This window comes from Coturnix japonica, chromosome 11 (genome assembly GCF_001577835.2).
Source record: "Coturnix japonica isolate 7356 chromosome 11, Coturnix japonica 2.1, whole genome shotgun sequence".
Classification (NCBI taxonomy): Eukaryota; Metazoa; Chordata; class Aves; order Galliformes; family Phasianidae; genus Coturnix; species Coturnix japonica.
The window spans coordinates 6,576,093-6,597,830 of record NC_029526.1 but is presented as its reverse complement, the minus strand read 5'-3'; the positions used below and the strand labels follow the sequence as shown (position 1 = coordinate 6,597,830).

The 21,738-nt window shown below is 40.6% G+C and overlaps 1 protein-coding gene across 2 annotated transcripts; it reads right to left on the bottom strand.

Moving 5' to 3' along the window:
• Positions 1-2,667: 2,667 nt before the first annotated feature.
• On the bottom strand, positions 2,668-15,641 carry C11H16orf87 (chromosome 11 C16orf87 homolog). 2 transcript variants are annotated; one of them, XM_015873977.2, is made up of 5 exons: positions 15,373-15,641; positions 11,756-11,852; positions 9,488-9,670; positions 4,451-4,572; positions 2,668-2,751 (listed from the first exon to the last, which is right to left on the bottom strand). In XM_015873977.2, exons 1-4 carry the CDS (start codon positions 15,436-15,438, stop codon positions 4,454-4,456), a joined length of 465 nt encoding a protein of 154 aa, XP_015729463.1. In that variant the 5' UTR covers positions 15,439-15,641; the 3' UTR covers positions 2,668-2,751; positions 4,451-4,453. The 2 variants fall into 2 exon arrangements, with proteins under 2 accessions (XP_015729463.1, XP_015729462.1); XM_015873976.2 differs by lacking the exon at positions 2,668-2,751 and having other exon boundaries at positions 4,004-4,572; positions 15,373-15,639.
• Positions 15,642-21,738: the final 6,097 nt, after the last annotated feature.

The following is a 21,738-nucleotide window of genomic DNA, read 5'->3' as shown; positions in this document are numbered from 1 at the left end:
TATTCCATTTTTAAAACTGCAGTACTCAAGCTCATTGTTTTGGAAGAAAAACAGCAGCAGATTGCTTTAAAGCAGGCTGATTTATTTATTTCTAAAAGAATAGTATCTATTGGGCTAGATTTAATTCTGCTTTAACTTCATTGGCCTGCAAAGATTTGCACTGCATTGAAAGTCTTCAAAGTAGGCACACAGGTACAACTGTCAGAAAACTTTCATTCCGTCATTATTTTTTGCTCCAAATTGGGCGGGCACAACGTCTGCAGCTGAATAAACTCACAAAAGCCAACTTAACCAGCGTACACTTCAAAAATAGCTATAACCACCACAGTCACTTTTCCTTAGTCTGTTTCTATCTGCTTTGCCTCATAGCAAACATGCACAGATAATTCTGCAGTCAAAACACACCACATCACACAGAAAACCTGGCTTTAGGAGTCACAAGGAAGGTACAACAGAGAACAGATTCAGGCCTTCTCTATACAAAGGGGGACAGTTTTGGGGAAGGGATCTTACTTCTGCATAGCACAAATCCTATGTTACACACATAGCTCAACCTTACAGGTAGCAACAAGTCGAGGACGCTCAGACAGACAGCCCCTGCAGCCAAGATTTATGTCCCAGAAATAAGGAAATCAGCTTTCTCCCCATGCTATATCACAGAAGGCCTACATGCCTCTTTCCCAGCAGCTTTCACACAGTCTTGCTTAATTCTTCTCATCCCATTCTTTTCTGGCTCTATATAGTTTAACCATTCTCCCATGCAGTTTCCAGACAACTTCTCACAATTACCGCCAACTCCATTCTCTTTCTTGCCCTCCCTTTTCTTGTGTTTCTCCCCCTACGTTCTGCTCTTTTCAAGACATAGCTTTCCCACCCAGTCACTCTGGTCCCTGTCTCCTCATATCAGGAATGAGCTACGATTGCTTTCTTTCCTTTGCTAGGCAAGGAAATGCCACTGCAGCTGTAACACTCACTAATAATGAACACTACATATCTATGATCCCATAAACAGGGACTAATGTAATTATTTACACTAACAGCCTCCCAGTGATGTTCTAAAGAAAAGTGACTATCTTTCAGTGTACTTCCACAGGAAATTGAATGCTCTTTTCATAGTAACAATGCCTGAATATATACAGTAATTGTCCTTAGAATAAGGCTGCCACCTAGTAGTAGAATAAAGTAAATGCAGAGAAACCCCAAGCCAGAATGTAAACTGTGATCCCACTTGATGGTCTTACATGCTATTATTATATAGATACATAAACAAAGGAAGCATGGGAAGTACTGTTCATCAGGAAAAAAAATAATAATAAACAAAGTGACAAAATAGAACTTGCTAGATGGTGGTTTCCAAGAAGGCAGCTTTCCAGTAAAATCCTACACCATTCAATTTGCAACATTAATTAACTCAAGGCAGGTAGGTTAGCATAAAGGTGGTGCATAAGTGAGTTAGTATCCTTTATAGCTGTGAAACACTTTATCTTCTTTCAAGTAAATGGGGAAAAAAAATGCAATCTTCCTCAAAGAAGCTTTCTGCTACAAAATACAATGAAGCAGATTAAGTAATACTGAACCAAATAAACATTCCAGGGCAGGCCCTAAAATCTTACACTGAAACTAATCACCAAAAAACAAACTGCATAAATCAGTTCCTGATGAGTTACGTAGTTATTCTTGCTTCTCAGGAAAAACAAGGGAAAAAAAAAAGTTTCCAAGTCAGAGATACTAAAAAGACAGGCACAAATATAGTTTGCAATACACAGGATGATTTTAGTCTGTCATCATTTAGCTGTCATTGACTTTATTTTACAGTTTTGTAGACTGAGATGCAATACATTCAACAACAATAATTTACAATCATTTACTGCTATTTTTTAATCCCTTGACCATCTCCAACACAAAGAAAGACCTCTTGAATCCTGAAATGCAACACAGCTTACAGTTCAATCGCTGAATATATTCCAAGAAATCTGCCTTGAGATACTACAGTTACAGAGTTACCAGTGCTTTAGGAAGATTCCAAAGTGCCCCATCTATATAGGAAACAGTGGTCTGTTTCTGACTGGTGGTAAATGCAAGTCTGGACTCTCGCTTTGCAAGATTCATTGTGGTCCACTCGCAAAGAGCTACCCCCTCCCCGGGATATTTTTGGAGCAACCACCTTCTATCACAGCTACTGCAAAGAAACTGGAAACCAGCAAGGGAAGAAAAACGACCACAACTGGGAAAGAATCGAGACCTGGAGAAAACAAAAAGTACTACAGAACTAGAAACTGATCACTGGTTCAAGATTCTCCAACAATGAAGAGGAAAAAATGCCTTGCACATTTGAGAGGTATTAATGTATTTTTCAGTACTTAGCAGTAAAGTGAAGGCACCAGTCCAAGTGTAGAAATCTTTACATGACATGTAACATCAGCTGCATTCCTCTGATGAAGAGAACCTGTATTACAAGAACATTTACCCCATTTACAGGAGTAAAAATAAAGAGGCACCTGTAGGAAAGCAGATTAGAGCACCAAATAGTTGGACAATAGTAGTATTTCCCTTACTCTCTTTTTAACATAGTAAATCTCAGTCTGGCAACAGAAGCAACACAAACCTGACTATAGCTTAAATTTGCAAAATGAGAACTTCCTTTTTATCATTCTGACTTTAACTTACCATGCAGACAGCCGTTATGATGCATTATATCCTTAAGAGTTACTCATCTGTTCTTGCTACTTTTATCTGTGACAGGCTACAGCCCTGGAAAGCAGAAATTTACATGATGAAGGGAAGTAGGTCTTGCATTCGCAAATTCTCATTTACTGGAATAAAGATAAATGCAGATTAGTGGTTTAAGTGCTTTTCCACACCCACCCCATTCCACCATCGTTAAAAAGGACCCCAATTGCAACTTAAAGATTAAAAACCGCTTTCCATGTTTCCTGCTTCTGCTTGCAAGAAGTTTGCAAGTAAATCATCTCTTGTGGTTCAAATAACTCAAAGCACAGCTCCTTCCTTTAAGCAATGTCTAGTAAGCAGTGAGTTCAATAGCCTAGCTTTTGAATGAAATTCTCTGCTACCAACCACAGATCAGCTCTGTGGCAGAAATTCTGTTAAAATAGTGATACCGAAAACTATGAGTAAGACTAAAAAACTGAGACATTATGTGCACTCCTCTTCTTAGAAGAGTGATAAAAGGCAAGTATGTCAGATCCTACACATGCAACTGCTTCCCACATCTCCATTCTTCAGTGTGCTACAGTTTGAAGTTTATTTTTGTTGGTTATTTTACTTTTTTGAAAAAAAGAAAAAAAAATACATATTAATGTAAGAATTTGGGCTCAAATTGCATTATACCATTTTAACACAATGGCTATTGTTGAATATCGTTCCCAAACTTATTTCTACCAGAACAGCTCATCTTTTCACACTCACTTTTGCTTTGTTAAATAACATGAACTGTCTAAAGACAATACTGCAAGGAGCTACATTTAAAAAATAAATTAAAAAGACAATAAAAGCTGTTGAGAATAAAATTTAACCAACACATCCTCATGTCTTGGGAATATCAGTGAGCAGTTGCTAGATGCCAATCTACATCACAAATATTGACTTTCTCTTTCCACTGAATAATGGGCCAAATAAGAATAGGGCCTAAGTACTTACCAACCAGACAAGGCAGACACCTAGCACACAGCAGTTACAAAACAAGTACTTGCCTTTCAAACCCCAGGAGCCTGACCCCAAAAACCGCACATGATATTTGAAAAACAACTCTCTATGAAACAGAACCCTATTTTAGAGGCAAGTAATAAACAATACTAAGTTGTCAAGCAGAATAATCACTTTAAATGAAATTGCTTCAGTTTTCTTCCTACTGAATTATATCATATCTTTTAAATAAAAAAAACACACACAAAAATAACCAGACAAAGCTAATGCCACCCCTACAAGGAATACCAGATTTCTAAGAGGATTAAAACCAGAACACTTAAAAGTATCACAAATGTACTTAATTTCCAGCTCAATAAAATATTGGAATATCAATTTATTAAAAAGTTAAGTGAACTGTACATATGTAAACTGCAATACAGCCAAAATCTGAAATATACGATTTTAAAGGAAAATCATTTCTTTCTGAAAATATTTAAAATATTGCATTTCTGGCAGCAAATCTAAAAGAAGTGCTCTAGCATGGGTGCAGTCTCTCTGAGCATTTGTCTAATATTTGTCTTCAAGGCATAAAACACTTCTGCTTTCTGATTTCCATAGCACAATCTTGAGAACACTTCCTTTCTCACTTGCAGAGACAGAATGTGATTTCCAAAAACAGCAGCAGAATTTTAACAGGAAATACTATGGTCCTTATTGGCGCAGACAACATGCTTTCCGAGAGTTCATGACACCTTGGAAATATGCTATAGCCATTCCGTATATAAATGCATCAGATTGTGCTTACAAGTTACAGAATAAGTCTTTGATTGATAATTTTTCTGTTTATTTCCGCCAAGGCCACTGAAAATACGAAGGCCTTTTCATCTGAAAGGTTAGCATACATGTCAACTTCTTTTTCTTGTTTCTCTGTAGAAGAAAAAAAAAGTCACTATTAGAAGCTTTTTCCATTATCTGAAGTTAAATTAACTACTATGTAACTTACAATATTACAATGCGCACAGGAATTACAGAGAAGTCAGACAGTCAGATAACTCCTACTCAGGGAGGGACTGAGAGAAATAAGGAAGGAGGGCCTCGCACAAAGGTGCTAGAAGACTCACAGAATTAGTCACCCAAAAGCATGACTGAATTTCTATTCTTTAATCACTAAGGAAGAATGAGTCATTAACATTATATTGATTCCTGGCACAAAACTGAACTCAAGTGTTCCTCCAGGTTTTCTGGGGTTTGGTTTCCTGGTGGTGACTTTGTTTTGTTGGTTGGGTTGTTTTGTTGTGTTTGTTTTGCTTTTACAAAAACAGCCCCTGTCCCGAAAAACAACAATGTTTCACAATATCCTCATTAACTACAACATTTGAACCCTCATTTTACCTCTAAGTAACAAAGACATGAATTACAGTGCCCAAGTCCAAAAAGCAGATGCATAGCACAAGTGAGGACCCCAATTTGTTACCACAATCATTCCTGAACTTTCTGCACTAGAAACTTTCAATCTTATCCCCAAGGCGGAACAACACTAAATCCTGAGTAAGCAAGGCAAAGCCCCTCAGCTTCCTCTGAAAACACTGGCTTGTTTCAGGGCTGCAGACACATAACAGTAAGCGAGGAAGCTTGCTTAACTAACTTACTCCATAACATATGGCAAAACATAGTAGACCAGGTTGACAGTTAGACTTGATCATCTTGAAGGTCTTTTCCAACCTAGATGGTTTTATGTCCACCTACTCACATTCTTCCACTGGGTCCACATTCACAATGTTTTTAGATTTGGCTTCACATTTGAGTGTCTGTTATAACCAAGAACACCATTCCAACAGACTGCTTTGCCTGAGAAGTCAAGCATGTATGTTATAACAACTAAGCAGGAGAAAGTAACTAAATAAATAAATAAATAAAAACCCTTTACCATTTTGTTCTGGTTTAATACTGATTTAGATGCACACAGCAGCAGAACCTTCTACTGAAAGATTTCTAGACAACTCAGTCATACACAAGCCCACACTTCCCTGGCAGAGAAAGGACACATTGAGATGCATCAGCACTTAAATCTAAGACAAAATCTGCCTTAGTAACGTAACAGAAATCAAAGCATGTTTGATATTTGCAATGCGATTCCTGTTGGTTCCCAGCTATACAAGGCCATATACTCCTAGTTTACTGAGTTTGATAAAGAAGCTAAAGAGTTTCACCAGAAGTCCTACCCAGCAATTTAAGAAACTAATTTCTACACATACACACAGTCTGGGCTGCTCCACCTCCTCCTTATATTAACAATGCAGGGAGTTGTTCTCAGTACAGCCACTGTGCACACACTACTCATTTCATATTAACCTTTCACTTTTTCTAATCTAAGGACCTCCCCTTAACTTTTTTTTTCCCCAGACTTCCTCATCCCAGCAAACCCAGAATGTCAGTACACAGAAAAATTAAAAGCACTCCTCCCTGCCCCATTTAATGTTAATAGACTTCAGACGACTTAGCCAAGCAGATTTCCCAGGATTTCCCTTCCTTCCTGCTCCTTCTGGAAGCACGAACCAGTCCCAAGAAGCTTCCACTTTGAAGAATCCATTGAAATCTTTATATCAAATGGTACTGGGGATTAGCATGGGTCTTGTGCTTTATGCATCAAGACCACTTCGTTTTTTAACAGCAACTAGTGAATAACTTGCATCTGGCTGCCATTTCATTGTAAGCTATTCATAGGATATCATGGTTTCTTCAGACAGCATTAAAACTTTCCACTTCACATTCCTATCTGAAAGTAGTTTTGACTCACTTCTCTATTATTAGCAAAAGACAGTCTTACAAAATCACAATACCATTTATGTAATACATTAAAAATATCAAGTCCTTTGCCATACAACAAAGAGGATCCTTAGGTAAAAATACTCAAGTCCTTCTAGACTACGTCTCACTCATTCCCAGACCTTATGCAACATCCTGGACCCACAGACCTTTAAATTGTTCCCTATGCATAAATCAAACATGGACTCTGCTCCCTCATAAATTTTGCATGGATTCAAAATCCAAAGTGCTTGGATTCTAAGAATTCTTTTTATCCAAGACAGCACTACTTAAACTGTGCACACTGAGTAAACAAATGCACAAATAATAGAGTAATAAGTGCTGGGAAGGGAAAATTTGTTCAAGCAATTTTACTACTTCAGCTGAAACAGTATCAGGGTACTGAAACATAAATATCTTCGTAAGACTCACACCTGGTAAACAACAAAGTTGTTATCTACATAAGAAGGCAGCCTGCAAACCAGCCCAGCTACGTACTGCAGCCCCCATAGCAAAACCAAATTACGACACAACAGTAGCAAAATCAATATCAGATTATTATGAAGTGATATTCAAAATATATTGCAGCATTTTCACAAAAAACCAACAGTGACAATTCTGACAAATCAAAGCTCTTAGTGAGAAGTTCTTATTTCCCAGGGTTATCACATCACTTTGAAACGTGACAGAAGCAACTCTTCTGGGTCTCAGCCCTCTAACATATCCCCTCAATTGATGTCATCTTCCTTTCCTCCCCTCCCCAACTCCTTCTTAACGAATCTACAGGAAAAACAGATTATTTAAAAAAAAACTTCTGCATTCCCCATTCTTCTTAATTGGTGCTGAATTCCGAAGCTCTAATGTGAACCAGTCAGGAAAGGATAGAAAAGAACTGGCTTGAAAGCACTGACATAACAGGAGAAAAGCACACTACATATGAAAAGAGCATTAAGCAATCGCAGAAGCAAATCTACAGATGTCCTCAGGAAGGAACTTTTCACAGCTGGGTGGTCTTGAGACAGAATAGCATGCAGATAATTCGTCTAATTTAGGTGTTCTCTGTCCATCTGAAAGCATTAGGTAACACAGAAGCCTAAGCAAATACCTAAGAACTTAAAAGCAGTTGCTTTTTTCCAAGTTTTGATTTGTTTTTTGTTTTGGTTTTTTTTTTTTTTGGCAGGAAAAAAGAAAGAGCACAATCTCTGGTGGCAATCAAGCGGTACCCAAAATATCCAAGCAATACATAAGCAACAAAGAAAATTAAGTATTTAACATCTAATTCCAAGCTAGTGTCTTGTAATCCAGAGCTAACTTCCAAAGAATCAAAGAATGCTTCAGGCTGGAGGGGACTCTCAAAGATTATCTGTCCAATCCCTCTTGCCATGGGACATCTTTCACAAGGTAACACTGCTTAAAGTCCTATCCAACCTGATGTCAAACACTCAGTGCAACACACTGATAAAAGGACTAGCTGAGCAAGGCACACAAAAATCACTTCAATTGGAGCAGACATTATAGTTGCTTAGTATGTTTTCATGCAGAATATTTTTTAAATCCCCACTAATTACTTCCCACATAACAGTTCAGCCAGTTTTATAAACCACAAAGTTGGAAATGCCAGTGTTCACTTGTTTTAGAGAAATCGCTTATCTTATGATGAGTGCATTGCCAAATTCATTTTTATAGACACTGCATCCAATTACTGACTTTTTACTTAATTTGTACATTAACCAGAAGTAAGAAATAACATTTGCCCTCTTATTCCTAACCAATTAAGTGTGTTGTACTAGGGATGTGCTAACATAATTCCAGGAGGCACAGGCTTGAGCTCTGCACCAGTTCTGCAGAAGAGGTCAAAGAAAAAAAACAGTACCAGTAGTCACAGTTCCATTAAAGAATAAGCAGATGAAGGCAATCTTCTTAAGTGACATGTGACAATAACAACAACAAACCCCCCCCCACACACACATCTGCATTCTTAAGTAAAGACCTCACTACATCTATATTTCATTTTCCATCTCAGAGCACTGGCATATTCTCACACTCTCCATAGCATGCAGCAAAAGGTCAAAAATACTTGGCCTAGTTTTCTAGATATTCCTCATGCCTTCAAATTCTTTAAGACACTACGAAACATTGCACAGAGAATGGACTTCTCTTTTGATTGCTTAGATTGCTTTCCATTTTTTCAGGGGATACAAAAAGAACGTACTCTCATAAGGCAACCCAAAAAGCATGTAGAAGTTTTAAACCAAAGCTGTGCATGAATTAGACTCAGAAAAGTGTCTAGAAATGACCCTACAGGTGCACGTAGACAAAGCTGAGCTCAGATCAACACTAAACAGGGAAGCTCCACATTGTGTGAAGGCGCAGTCATCAGTAAATCACAAGCAACGATGGTAGCAAATGTAACACCACCAGGTTTTTTAAGCATGGAAGTCTTAAGTGATAGCCACATGCCTGACGGACTCCAGAATTACTGCAGTGTATGTAGAAGCCTCTTGTGTAAAGACTAAAAACAGCAGGCACCTTAATCAGTAAGGAGACGTTCTTTCCTGCGCAATAATATTATGTAGAAACACGGGTAAATGTTCAGGTCACTGCAATGACTCAACATGTCCTTTTTGCTTCAGGCTCCCTAAAGGGTTTCAATAACTTTTTTTTCTTTTAAGCAATGTTGTCATACAAATCACTCTGACTACAGCCACCATCTTGTCTGTTCTTGTGATCTAGAATAGTGCATCACAAAAAAACACAAAGCATGTTCCAGGGCTTTCAGTCTACATGATGAAACTTGATATGGTGATAAAAATACTGATTTAATTATTATGAATTCCTTCCAATTGAACACCAAAATATCATAAAACCAAAACTCACTACGTATGTGCAACAGTCCCTTTTCCATATTATATGTGGTATTGACTGATCTAGTCTAATTACTCTACAGAATGGTGTAGAAGTTTATTAATAATAACAGTTAAAAAAAAAAAACATCTTAAAGCAGAGAACCCAATGAATATTTCTCCAGTTCTCATACCTCTTTCTTCCTCGTGCTTTTTGGCTGAGGCACTCTTAGGTCTTCCTCTTCCTCGTCTGCTATGATCTGAATGGCTGTTAGACCTTGATCTCTTTCGGTTTTCTAAGTCTTTATTTACTGCAGAATTTATCTTCTCTCGCTTAACTCTCTCTGTCCGTCTCCTTTTGGCCTCACTCTTGTTTTCTGTGCAAATGAATAGAGACAGTGTGATCTGTGGTTGTCCTCATCTTTGTTTATAACTTACTCTCAGCATTCACCCACCCAACTTTTTTTTACTTCTCCTCATAACATTTATAGGTCAATACAGGATGTACAGTGACAATAATGAAAAGATGGTAGTAAATATCCAAAAGGTTATTTACAGGAAAAACTCACCCATACGGAAGCCTTTGGTCTGCTGGGAACCACTGAGGCAACCTCCACCGAGAAGCGATCTCCAAGAGATGCTGCCTCAGTGGTGGTCAGCCCTTAAATGAGGTCTAGAGGACCTTAGCTGTGCTTCCAGGAGCACAGCTAAATTACTCTCACCTGTGCTCCCAAAGCTGACCCAACACTTGCCTCAGCTGATTAATCAGAGGTTCAGGCTGTGATCACCAATTTCCCCATACACAGGACAATTACATATTCATGACATCCATGAGGAAATTAAGGTGCCAGATGCAAAATGGCACTTCTTGATTAGAGGGACTGAGCCTTTAATTCATTCAAATATAAATAATATTTGACAACATATGACATTCACAAGTATACCAATACTTCCCACAACAAGATGTGGGAAAAAACTCTCCAGAACACAGCCATCAATATACTACATTCATTTTCATTACAAAAGAATAAGTTAAAAATGTGAGGTTTTTCATATAGTTGAACTAAAGTACTTCTTCTGACACAAATATTGAAATCATTCCCACTGCTCAGATAAACTGGGATACCAATTCAAGGATGCTATCATTAAATGTCTCATTTCACTTGTTGCTGAACAGGTGTATCACCTTCCTACACATCAAAGAGCATTTACATGAGTTTCACTTAAATGTTAAGTACAGACTAGTGAGCTTGAGTAGTGAAAATAGTATGCAACCACCACAGGATATTCAATGCAAACTGGTTGAACATTTGCAAGGTTGCAGTTCCATTCTGCAGTAACTACATTGTAAAAACAAAAGTTACAGTTCCACTTACAAGCAGAACATAAATATACATATCTCTTCCTGGGGAATCAGTTTCCTTCTGATTCTGTCATCTCGTTTACATAGACAGACTAAAAACTGGACAGCATGTTAACCTGTAACTGAGCTTAATCCAAATGCTGTATTCCACACCTGCAAAGCTGAATCATTCAGGAGCTTTGCTCTATCAGACTATGGCCATCGACTTCATTTGGTAACTTCTATTTAAAACAGCTGGGGAGTGGAAAAGAAAATTGATCAACCCTTCCAGACAATACCACAGATTGACTAACCTGTTCCATACTGTAATCTAGCATATCATCCTATAATTTCTACTACATTTCAAACTACAAGGACCCTTCAGAACACCAATACAAAAATATCGACTTCTTAGGTTCAGTCTTGTAGAACTCTTGAATAATTTAGAAAAAAAGCATACCTCGATATTAAAAACAATATCCCTCACCAGGTGCTTGTTCTCACCAGTTCCTACCAGGACTGTTAATTATGACAGAATGCATATTTAGCCATTTTTTTCAGCATGCACTCCGACAATAAAGGAAATGTGAACTGGACACAAAATGGACTTTCTTAATTTAACCATGAAAAAAGAAGCAAGATGCACCTGGTTTTAAATGAGACACGTCACCAAGTTTATACAGAGTGCCATTCTAGTGCTCATGAGTAAGCAAAATTCAGTATAACATAAAGAAAAAACAATTTGACTTTCAGAAAACCCAGCTTCAATCAGCATGTGCTCTGAAATCTGATCCCTTTGACGTATGTGGACTTTTATCTTCAAAACATTAACAGAAAGCTTTTTGTAAGGGATTGTTGTGCACAGTGACTAATGCGAGCAGCTATAGTGTACACTGAATAAATGCCAACACCGCAAGTACAAAGGATGTAAGACCGAAACTGCCAGATTTTCCCCATTATATCTGAAAAACTACTACATTAAAAATACTAGGCACAAATTCAAAGGAAAGTGAACTGACAGCAGCTAGTTTACAGAGAAGCACAAAACCTTGTTCTTCGCTTCCAAGAAATAAAGCAGAAGAGCTATTATCGCTTAATTCGTGATCTTTCTATGTATTACCTGTAATGGGTGGCAACCTCTCCGCACGTTTAGCATGCAAGAGTTTTCGACTAATAAATATGTAGCCACAGGGACACGATTTACATGCAACAGGAACCTGAGAAAGCAAAAGAAAAGTATTTCAGAACATTTTGAATTATGGCCGAATTCCTATCAGATGAAAAAGAAACAAAACACAACAGTATATTGCATTCCATCCCCACAGAGCTACCTCTTCATATCTACCATTTATTGAAAAACTACAGCCTGAACCATCACATAGCTATATTTAATAGTAGTAAAACCAGTTTCTGCTGTTAATCACCCACGAAGCCTTCCCATCATGCGGTTGCCATGCAGAAACCAAGCACAGAACACAACGCTGCTGTGCTTTGTACTCTGAGCCCTTTTCTCCAGGCTGGCAGGAAGGGGTAAGGGATAAAGTGGGAGGCATCAAAGCAGGGGTGAATTAGAATAGAAACGTGTTTTCTTTCACACTCAGAAACAATCAAAACCAACCCCTTCATCCAGTGGAGCAGCTTAGAATGAAAGGCACAACAGAGCCTGAAGTGAAACACACGCGTTTGTACCACACTACAACAGGGCTTCAGACAAGGCCAGGGAGCTTCAGAAGGACCCAAAACACACATAACCTGCCACAGCTCGCCCAAAGCTGGCTGCAGACACAGCCTGAGATGCTACAGAGCTTCCATCAACCAGCCCAGAGCAACACACTGCCACAGGCAATTCAAACCAAGGTGGGAGAATTTGGAAGTGCTGTGCTTACAAGACATACGACCAAGATTTACTCTGAGCATTTTAAGAGAGCGACGCTGATAAATGACAAACCTTGTCATCTTCAGCTAAACCCAAAATCTTTCGAGATGTTTTAAAATAATACAGAATACCCCATCTAACTTTGATAAGGTTTAAGACCGAACACACAAATTAAAGCAACCATAAACAAAGATTTGGAATAGACTTAAATACCATTAAAACCAAATCATGTTGAAGCAGGAGAGTGTGGAAAAGAAGCAAGAGGTAACTTCCCAAATTGAAACAGGTCTCTACAAGTTTGCCAGCATTCACTGCAACAGCAAGGAGTGCAGGGCGATGGCTGCCTGCTGAATTGTACCAGACCTGTGTAAGGTTTCCAGTATTCAAGTGGCTAAAACACAAATGTGAAAGCAGTACACGAATTTTAAAGAGGAACTTGCTATTCAAAATAAATAAGCTATTTTGCTCCCTGCAGCATATGTCAACTCCTTTACATCACCTCTGGAACAGAGTACTGAGTGACCTGATGTAGCCCAGGGAACTGCAGCCATGGTTATTCCCTTTAATGGGAACACTGACATTAAAAACAATTGTAATCGAGGTTTATTTAACCCTCAAATCAAAGTTAGCAGACTTATGTGGACTCAACTCACTGTTCACATCTCAAGATGAGAGTATCAGAAACATTAGCCAGCAGACACTTCATCTGCATTGTTCAGGTTTGTTTACATTATAAACCCACTTTTGAACACCTGGATCACTCCAATAATGACCTCCCCGGGCTCTGCCAAAACTATAAATAAATCAGAACCCCACCACAGGCAGAGAACAAGCAATGGAAACTGAAGGAAACACAGTGTTTTTTATTTTCAATTAATTTCACAGCCCTTAACAGAGCAATATTGTTATAGGTTTGGCACTTAGATGGGCCAGTATCTGGGAGCAGTTTGGAAGGGGCTTATTCACCCAAGGCTCTCAATTATCCTCTCACAATTACCTACTACACAAACCATCCTACAGCAGTCACTGAGGCAGCACAGTCCTGCAAATGCTATTTGAGTCTGTTCAATGTTTTCCTAACCAAAACAAATTGAGTTTCTCCTACAAGAAAGATCACTCAGAGGTAAATTAAGGTTAATTATTTCCCACGAATGACCTCAAGGATCTCAGGCTCCCTCATTTACTGGGGCTGTGAAAATACAATCAAAACTCCGTAACAGAAAAAGCAACACAATAAAAAACCAATGACGCTAAATGGTCATTACAAATCATCTAAATGTCAGGGAAAAATAATAATAACTAAAAAAACAATGTTTAAAAGCCTAAGAAACATTACTTAGTATTATACTGTAATATCAGTTGCTAAGTATTTCCAAGTACAAGACACGGCCACCAAGGGGCCTTCCCACAGCATGGAGGGCTGTTGAGCAGTGCTGGGGCAAAGCACCTCGCTTTCTAAAGAAGCTTTAAAGATGCAGCATGTGAGGCAAGGTTTTAGCTCCTTGTTGTCTTGGAAAGCACTTGTCTCTGGAAAGTAAGGCCTGGTGAGCAATTCTTGTGTCAGGCCAAGATGCACGTAATTCCTGTTAATGACACGTCTGTGCTGACATACACACATCATCTGGCTTAGTTCTAAGGAGCAGAACAAAGTTGCAGCATCAGCTTTAAGAGCCTGTGATATTACTCGCCCTTCCTAGTGTTGGTAGTTTATCATTCACATAAAACCAAATGAACAAAGCAAAAACCACCTATCTCATACTCGACTTCTCACTCATTTCCATTTCTTCTTTCACCAACCTAAAGATCAGAACTCGGCACAGAGCTTCCTTTTCTCAGAACCAGCCCTGCAGTGACGTACTCAACATGTGAGCAGCTGCAGTGGTTCATGCATTGCTTAAAACATGAAAGGCTGCCCCACGCAGCGTAACGCTCACAGCTGCTCCGGGATGTGTAGGAACAGGACAAAAACCAAGCAGGTCAGAACAAGTGGTTTTACAGAGTTTGTTCAGTAAGTGCTGCGAGAGCTTTTTGGGTTTAGGATTTAACTGAAAATGTGATATCAGTCACGTTCCAGGATCAAACAGAAATGTGTTTCCCATAATTACACGGGAAAGCCTTCTCCCCTACCCGAGCCCCACGGCAGCTTTCTGCAGCGCTGTGCTATTGTTCCAGCAGTGCAACACGGCTGTAATGAGCCGGCCTGCTTTTATGAGTAACATCATCACCAGTAGGAAGTGAAGGCAAACGTATCACATGCCAACAGCCCAACTGCTGCTCGTGTTGAAGCACAGCAACTGTATGTTATGTTTATATATGTTTATATATGTTTGTATGCTGAGCACAACTGCGGTGGGAGGTAAACAACGCTGCACACACACGTTGGGACCACACGGGAGGAATCACAGCACAGCTCCCAGCTTTGCTCCTTCTAAACCTCTCCATGAGGAAGCAGCACAGTGAGCAGTTCCTGACCGGCCCCAGGCATGCGAGTCATCCCAGGGATGGGCTGCATTGTATAAATTACAATGTTAATTGTATTTTGATATATTTTGTTGTTACTTAACAATACCGACGCCTAAGCAACGCTGCATGTCACGGAATCCTTTGGCACAAGTGAGGAGCACAGCGTGCACAACCAGCGTCTGCAAAGGCAACAACTCCGTGCTTCATACAAAACAGCGCAGATTTTCCTCCTCTCTGAAAACCAAGCAGCTTGGCTGGCAGCTCCTGGCATTACCGCTATAAACGCATATTCTACAGCACGTACATCGAGAGACAACGACAGGCGAGAGGAGCTGACAGCACAGCACAGCTCCCGCAGCGCAGCGCGCCCCGCCCCGCCCCGCCCCGCCCCGCCTCACCTGCTGGTCGCACTCTGGGCACGACTTGGTGGCCATCTTCACTTTCTTGGCCCTGCTGGACGACATGCTGCCGCTGCCGCTGCTGCTGTTGATGCTGCTGCCGCCGGAGCGCCGCCGCCCCGCCCCTCGGTGTCCGGGGAGGGCGGGAGGAGAGGAAGGCGGGGGCGCGGCGCCGGCCGGGAGCGCGCACCAACGGCAGCGAGCGCGGCCAACGCAGGGCCCGGCCCGGAGCCCACAAAGGAGCCGCTCCCCGCCCCAACGCCGCCGTTGTAGCCCGGCCCACCCGGCAGGAGCCGGGGCGGGGCTCGTACGCGAGGAGCCGCCCGCGCTGCCGGATTGGATGCACGGGGCGCCCCGCCGCTACAGAGCGCGAGGGGGCGCGGGGACGATTAACGGCCCCGGCTCGGCTCGGCTGTGGGGGCTCCTGGGGCGCTCAGCAACGGGCGCCAGAGCCCGTCACCTCCAGAGCCCGTCACCTCCAGAGCCCGTCACCCCCAGAGCCCATCATCTCCAGAGCACATCATCTCCAAAAATAACATTTTGAAAGACTCCCACTGCAAGAAGTTAGAGCCCTGCAACAGCACGTAAATGTACATCTCAAAGAGGAAAGCAATCTCTATTAAGAGTTTGGGTATCTTTTTTTTAATTATTATTATACTTATACTACAAAACGTCTACAGAAGAAAAATGCACCAAAGCCTCAACAGAAAATTGTTTTTCTAAAGATCTCTGTTTAAAATAGCCCCGAGTGCAGCTGCCAGCAAATATTAAAGGGCTGCACTGGGCCTGTGATGCTTTTGCAGGGCAGCAATGGGAGCATCTGCGAGGCTGGCGCTGGGCCCGGTGTAACAGAATCTTGTTTGGTTGTTTCAAATTGGACTCAGCTTGCGGCACCTCCACACGGAGGAAGAGCACTGGAGGTGTTCTTAGTCAGGCTTCTGTCTGTATTTTTCTTTTAAGGAAATTCACCTAACTGCAGTTTAGAGAACGCTTGTTAAAGGTTAATTTTAATGCTGTCTACTACCTCATCACTGAGTTATTTCAAGGCATCTGGTCAGCTCTTGGTAAACAGGAATCTACAGAGAGCATTTATTCATCGGCCAGGACAGCCCAAGTCACTTTCCCTGCTTGTCAAATGAAAAAACACCTCTTCCTTCAGGCAGAAGACCAGCACTTCTCCTAACCCCTCACAGAGTAAAGCTCCCTACAGCTGAAGGCCTGTTGAATGCTCTTACCTTCCCATGGTTTGCTGATCATCCCTACAGACCAGATAATGGTCTCCCAGATGCCAAATGATGTTGTCTGGAGCCTCGCTCTCGCTTGATTTATTCAGCTCAGCTGTTGACGCTGTTTTATTACAGGCTCTGTGAAACCAGAAAATGGAGCTTCAGATTCATAAAAGCCCACACGTACTCTACATCAGGTTTCTAAGCAACATTATTGCTGTGTGTAACGTAAACACTGACTGCAAAAACTGAAATGTCCTCTGAATCAGCATAGAGAACAACAAATATCATCTATCTATAACTAAGGAAAATGAGAATATTCAGGAGATAACACAGGGATGTCACATAACATAATGACCGTAAAGAGGTGCATTCCCACCTTAACCACTGGGAATGTGGTTCCTCTCAGTACTCCTGACAGTTCACCTTTTCATATGACAGAGCCCACAGGTAACACTTCTAGGGTAAAAAATTTCTTTTTTTAAATTTGAAAACTGTGACCCAAGGAGTAGTAGAGACATCTCATCTTTGAAGAGGAAGGTTGCAGTTCCAGGTCCAAGTACAATCACTCAGTCATTTACCCACTTCTCTTGCTGGCAGCTTATCTCTGTAATTATCAGGGCAGCTCCGCAAAGAGAGCTCCTGGCCAAAACAGAGCGACACGATTCTGGTCCTATGCTCTTTTTCATATGCAAAACAAGGAAATTGGAGGGTTAAAATCACCAGTGAATTGTTTAAAGTCCACTTTTCCACTATTCCCATACTCCTTCACTCTTTCTTTAGCAGCTGCCCCAAAGAGGGAAAAGCCATCTCAAAGCATTCTACTGGAGAGGAGCATACCTTGCATTGGAAAGGGACTCCATGAAGCCACCATGAGCCACCTAAATGCATTAGATTCTGATCCATATCGGTACAGCATACTGTACTTACTGTACTGGATTTCGCATTTTTATATAAATAGATCTTTATATATTCATTAATATATGTAAATGAAAAAAAAGACACTGAAAATATATTCTCAGTCTGTCATGTCACTCCATCCTTACTAACAATTATTGTATGATGAATAAAGAGCCAAACATTTTCATCATGTGCAGTATGCTTTCCTAGAACAGTACAACCTATTGATTTGCTTCTGCCCTGCCTCCATGAGCCTCATTCTTAACAGTTCATGTCAGTGCTCTGTAGCCTCTTTGTTTCTCCCACTCTTTCTCTCATTCTTTGAATTAATGCCTATGAACTCCACAGCCATTTGTTGCTCCAAGTCCAGCTCCAACACAGGGCATGAGAAGATATTCTGCACTTGTGAGCATCCATCTCTGTGCTATGGTTTCTGCTGTGTGCACAGCAACTGAACTGGCTGACTTGTGTTCCTTTTCTTGTCAGTATTTCAATTATCTCTCGGAGGGTGGGTTTTGTTTTCCTTCTCGATGTGTGCTGCCTTCAGCCTACACCCATCAGCTGCCAGCAGAGGTCTTTCTCCACAGATACACAAGGACAAGTTTACATTTTCTATAAACCGTGACTATTGCCAAAAGCACAGTTGTGTTCTATATAGGAAAGACATGCAGATTTGTTCCTGGACTGAGATTAAATCATGAAATAGAACCTAGAAAATATTTCAGGATTTTGTTTCTCAACTTAACCGAGAAGTTTCAGGCATAGCAAAACATAAACAAAATATTTTGAATGGCTCCTAACAGCAGGGGGCTCTGCAGTGTGTGTGACAGCGGCCAGTAAAGGAGTTAATGAATATACAAGGGAACTAACACAGTCCTATTACGATATCCTCCTTTTCTTTTCGGAGCAAATAAAATAGTCAGCAACAGCTGTTCAAATACTTTAACAAAAATAAACATTTTTCCCTACTGGACACAAACAAGACAGCACTCATTGCTAGACTACTGCTTTTTAAGATTTACCATGCAGACATCTGTTGAAGGTTGGGCCCAATGATCTTCCAAAGTCCTTTCCAACCTGTGCTGCCCTGTGATTCTATTATATTTTTTTCTGATTATTCTTATTTATTAACACAGGATTTTTGAGTTCTGAATGTCAAAAACTACTACTGTGTCAAAATCACTTTTGTATCCCTTTAGAGGTTTAATCCAGAACTGAGAAAAAGCAACAAATATATTTTTAAGGGCACAGGTACCCAACCTCTATGTCAGTAACAGTGGTACTTTGCAAGACAGAGCCTCACTTAAAATGTGTCTTACACTAATTTAAAAGAGAAAATAATAAAGCGATGCCATTCACGTATTTTATGAAAAACTACACATGAAGTTCTGTGTCTGTTCTTGATGGTTTCTTTTCGATGCAGTTGCCACAGTGCAGTCTGGCTGATCTGAATTATCTGGGACCTGAGGGTTCTCTCCTTCACTGGAATGCCTACCATATGGGGCTCTTACATTTTGGTATGCAGCTCCAATTTTACAAGTACAAAACCCACAAGAAGCCATATATCAACACTCTTACAGTGCTTCCTTTGAAACTCAAAACAAACATTTACATTTCTAGCTCATACACCCTCGATGTTAAAGACTCTCTCCTATATCTGGACCTTCTCAGTTAAGGTGAATAAAACCAAACCCAGAAGCAGACTCAAGGTTGTGGTTTCATGAATTTCCCATCGCAGGTGTGCAAAACTATTACAGTTCACACGTTGTTCAGAACAGTTTGGTTTCAATACAATCATCCAGTTTTATTTTAAATGTCCTGTATACGAAGTATCCTATTCAAAACTGAATTCCATTATTTTCACAGAGTACCTTTTCAATTCTTATGGAGAAAAATGTATAGAGTGTTTCATGTTTCCTTTTGGGGTTGTTCTTTGGGTTGGAGATTGGACTTTATTTTTGCTTATCACAAGAGAACGAGAGGCAGTAAACATTAAGATACAAAGTCACTGAACTGGCACTTTTTCCACTGAGCGCACAGAGTTCAGGACCAGATCTTGACTGTTCATGTTCAGCTGGTAGAACACTCAGAGCAGGAATTTCTCTGAAGATGCTCATTATATTCTGAACTACCACCATCAGCAGTATTGCAGAAGAGCGGCCCTCCTCATTCTCATACTTGTATGACACAGAACACAAGAACAGCTTGTCTTTTTGCCTAAAAAACATAAGTTTTGCAACATATTTTTTGTTTTCTTGATGTCTCCTCAAAATCAAATGTCCTTCAAATATTATTACTTAAATATAGTTAAAATCCTTTTGCCATTTTAAGAGTAGTTTTCTATCCAGAGCATTTATTTAAGTGAAAAATTATAAGAAAAACAAGCTTCCAGCTACCACATCATTATTATAATCATGTGGTTTAAACCATGCACCCATTCATGATAAGCAGCTTGCTGAAGCTCTGTCATCATGCAAACATGTGACAGCAGCTGTTGGTCTGTTTATCAAGGCTTTTCTCCAACTCCGTATCTAGCTTTCCATGTATTTAAACATTTGCTGTTGTTCCATATCTCCAACCACTCAACAGCATTGTGAAATTCATTTCAGCTTCTCATGTCTGCAAGAAAACCAAACATCGTCTTTCTTTACAACTAAAGATGGGACGCGCCATTGGGAATCAAAGGACTACACTTGAAAGCACTACGTGCCACCTCCACTCTCTAGCTTCTGAAACTTGCATCCGTATGGTCTGTACCAGCTGCATAAGCTGCCCGATTGTGCCTATCAATCATCTCAGGCCAACGTGCAAAAGCCACGGTCTCCTCCACAGGGTGTAGCAGCAGCCTGTGACTATGCATGCTATCTGCCCTTCAACTCCAGGGGCAAGGGGTGAGAGAAAGGAAGATTTCCATAAGCAAATACAAGAAGACACTTCATCCTTAATAGGTCATTGCACAACCGTGTTACAAACATTCATTAACTAATTTCCAAGTACCTTTGCTCACAAGTTAAGCTTTACTTTCCTCATTGTGTAGGTAGGAATGCTAAATCTCAGTAAGTCAGAGCGGCACATACAAATGCAGTCATACTGACTCGATCACCTTTCCTGAAGTCACTGTGAGTTTTGCTGTTAACATTCAAAGGCAAGAAGATAGAATCACAGAATGGTTTGGGTTGGAAGGAACCTTTAAGATCATCTAGTTCCAAACCCCTGCTATAGGCAGGGACACCTCCCTATTTATTTACCACTACGTACATTTCTAAACGTGGGAAATTAATCAAACTATTGAATTTCAAGTCTGCGTGTATTCATTCAACTACTTTATTACAAGCATATGCTTTGACTTGTGCAATGTGTTGTATGACTGTTAGCCTTTTCCCAATGCTGCTGTGCTAACAAGCAGCGTTACAGAATCTGCAAACAAGGCCCTGCTTGAACTGCCAGCTGGAGGCAGAGCCAGGGCCGCAGGGCAGCAGCCCGTGCCTTGTCCTCCTTGGGATCAATCAGAGATATGGTGGCAGTGCACACTGGAAACTTTCTGCTTCGCCAGCTCTTTCTGGGGGGCGGGTGAGGGGTGGAACCGTGTACACCAAGAGCAAAGGTTGATTTCTGTACTTCCCTGACAAAATGACTGGTTCCAAATCCGCCGGACTTAGACTTGCAGCATTTTGACCTTGATGAACTCAAACTAAGGTGTCCAGCAAGTCTGCAGATAAACAAAATGTCCTTCCTAGAACTTGAGTTCCCAACAGACAGTGCTCCTTTGGGTCATTTTGGGTATAGAATACTGGAGAAAGGACACAGAGGGTCAGACCCTTGTTAGCCTTCATGAGCTGAGCAATAGACAACAAAAGGCTTTTGGTACAACAGGTACAACAGAAATTATAACAAATTAAATCCCTGAATAAAAGAAATGAATTTTCTTTAAAGTAGCACAGAGTAAGAGCTCAAGCGCTGCACCTAAAATGGAACAAGAATTAGAGCTAACTGGTGATGGATCTAAACGCTACAGCAAGCAGAAGCTCATTAGAAAGGGGAAATAGTGAAGACAGGAAGAGTCAAGATGGAGTGGCATGGAACAAAATAAAGCCAAACACTGCCAAAGCAGCTTCCTTTTCTTCATCTGCCAGAGGAATGTACCAAGCCATGCAGCACAGAGCCTGAGTCCTGAACCATCTAATTAGGTCCCTAAAATAGGAAGCTATTTTCCTCCATTCTCCAAGTCAGTGGAGAAAGA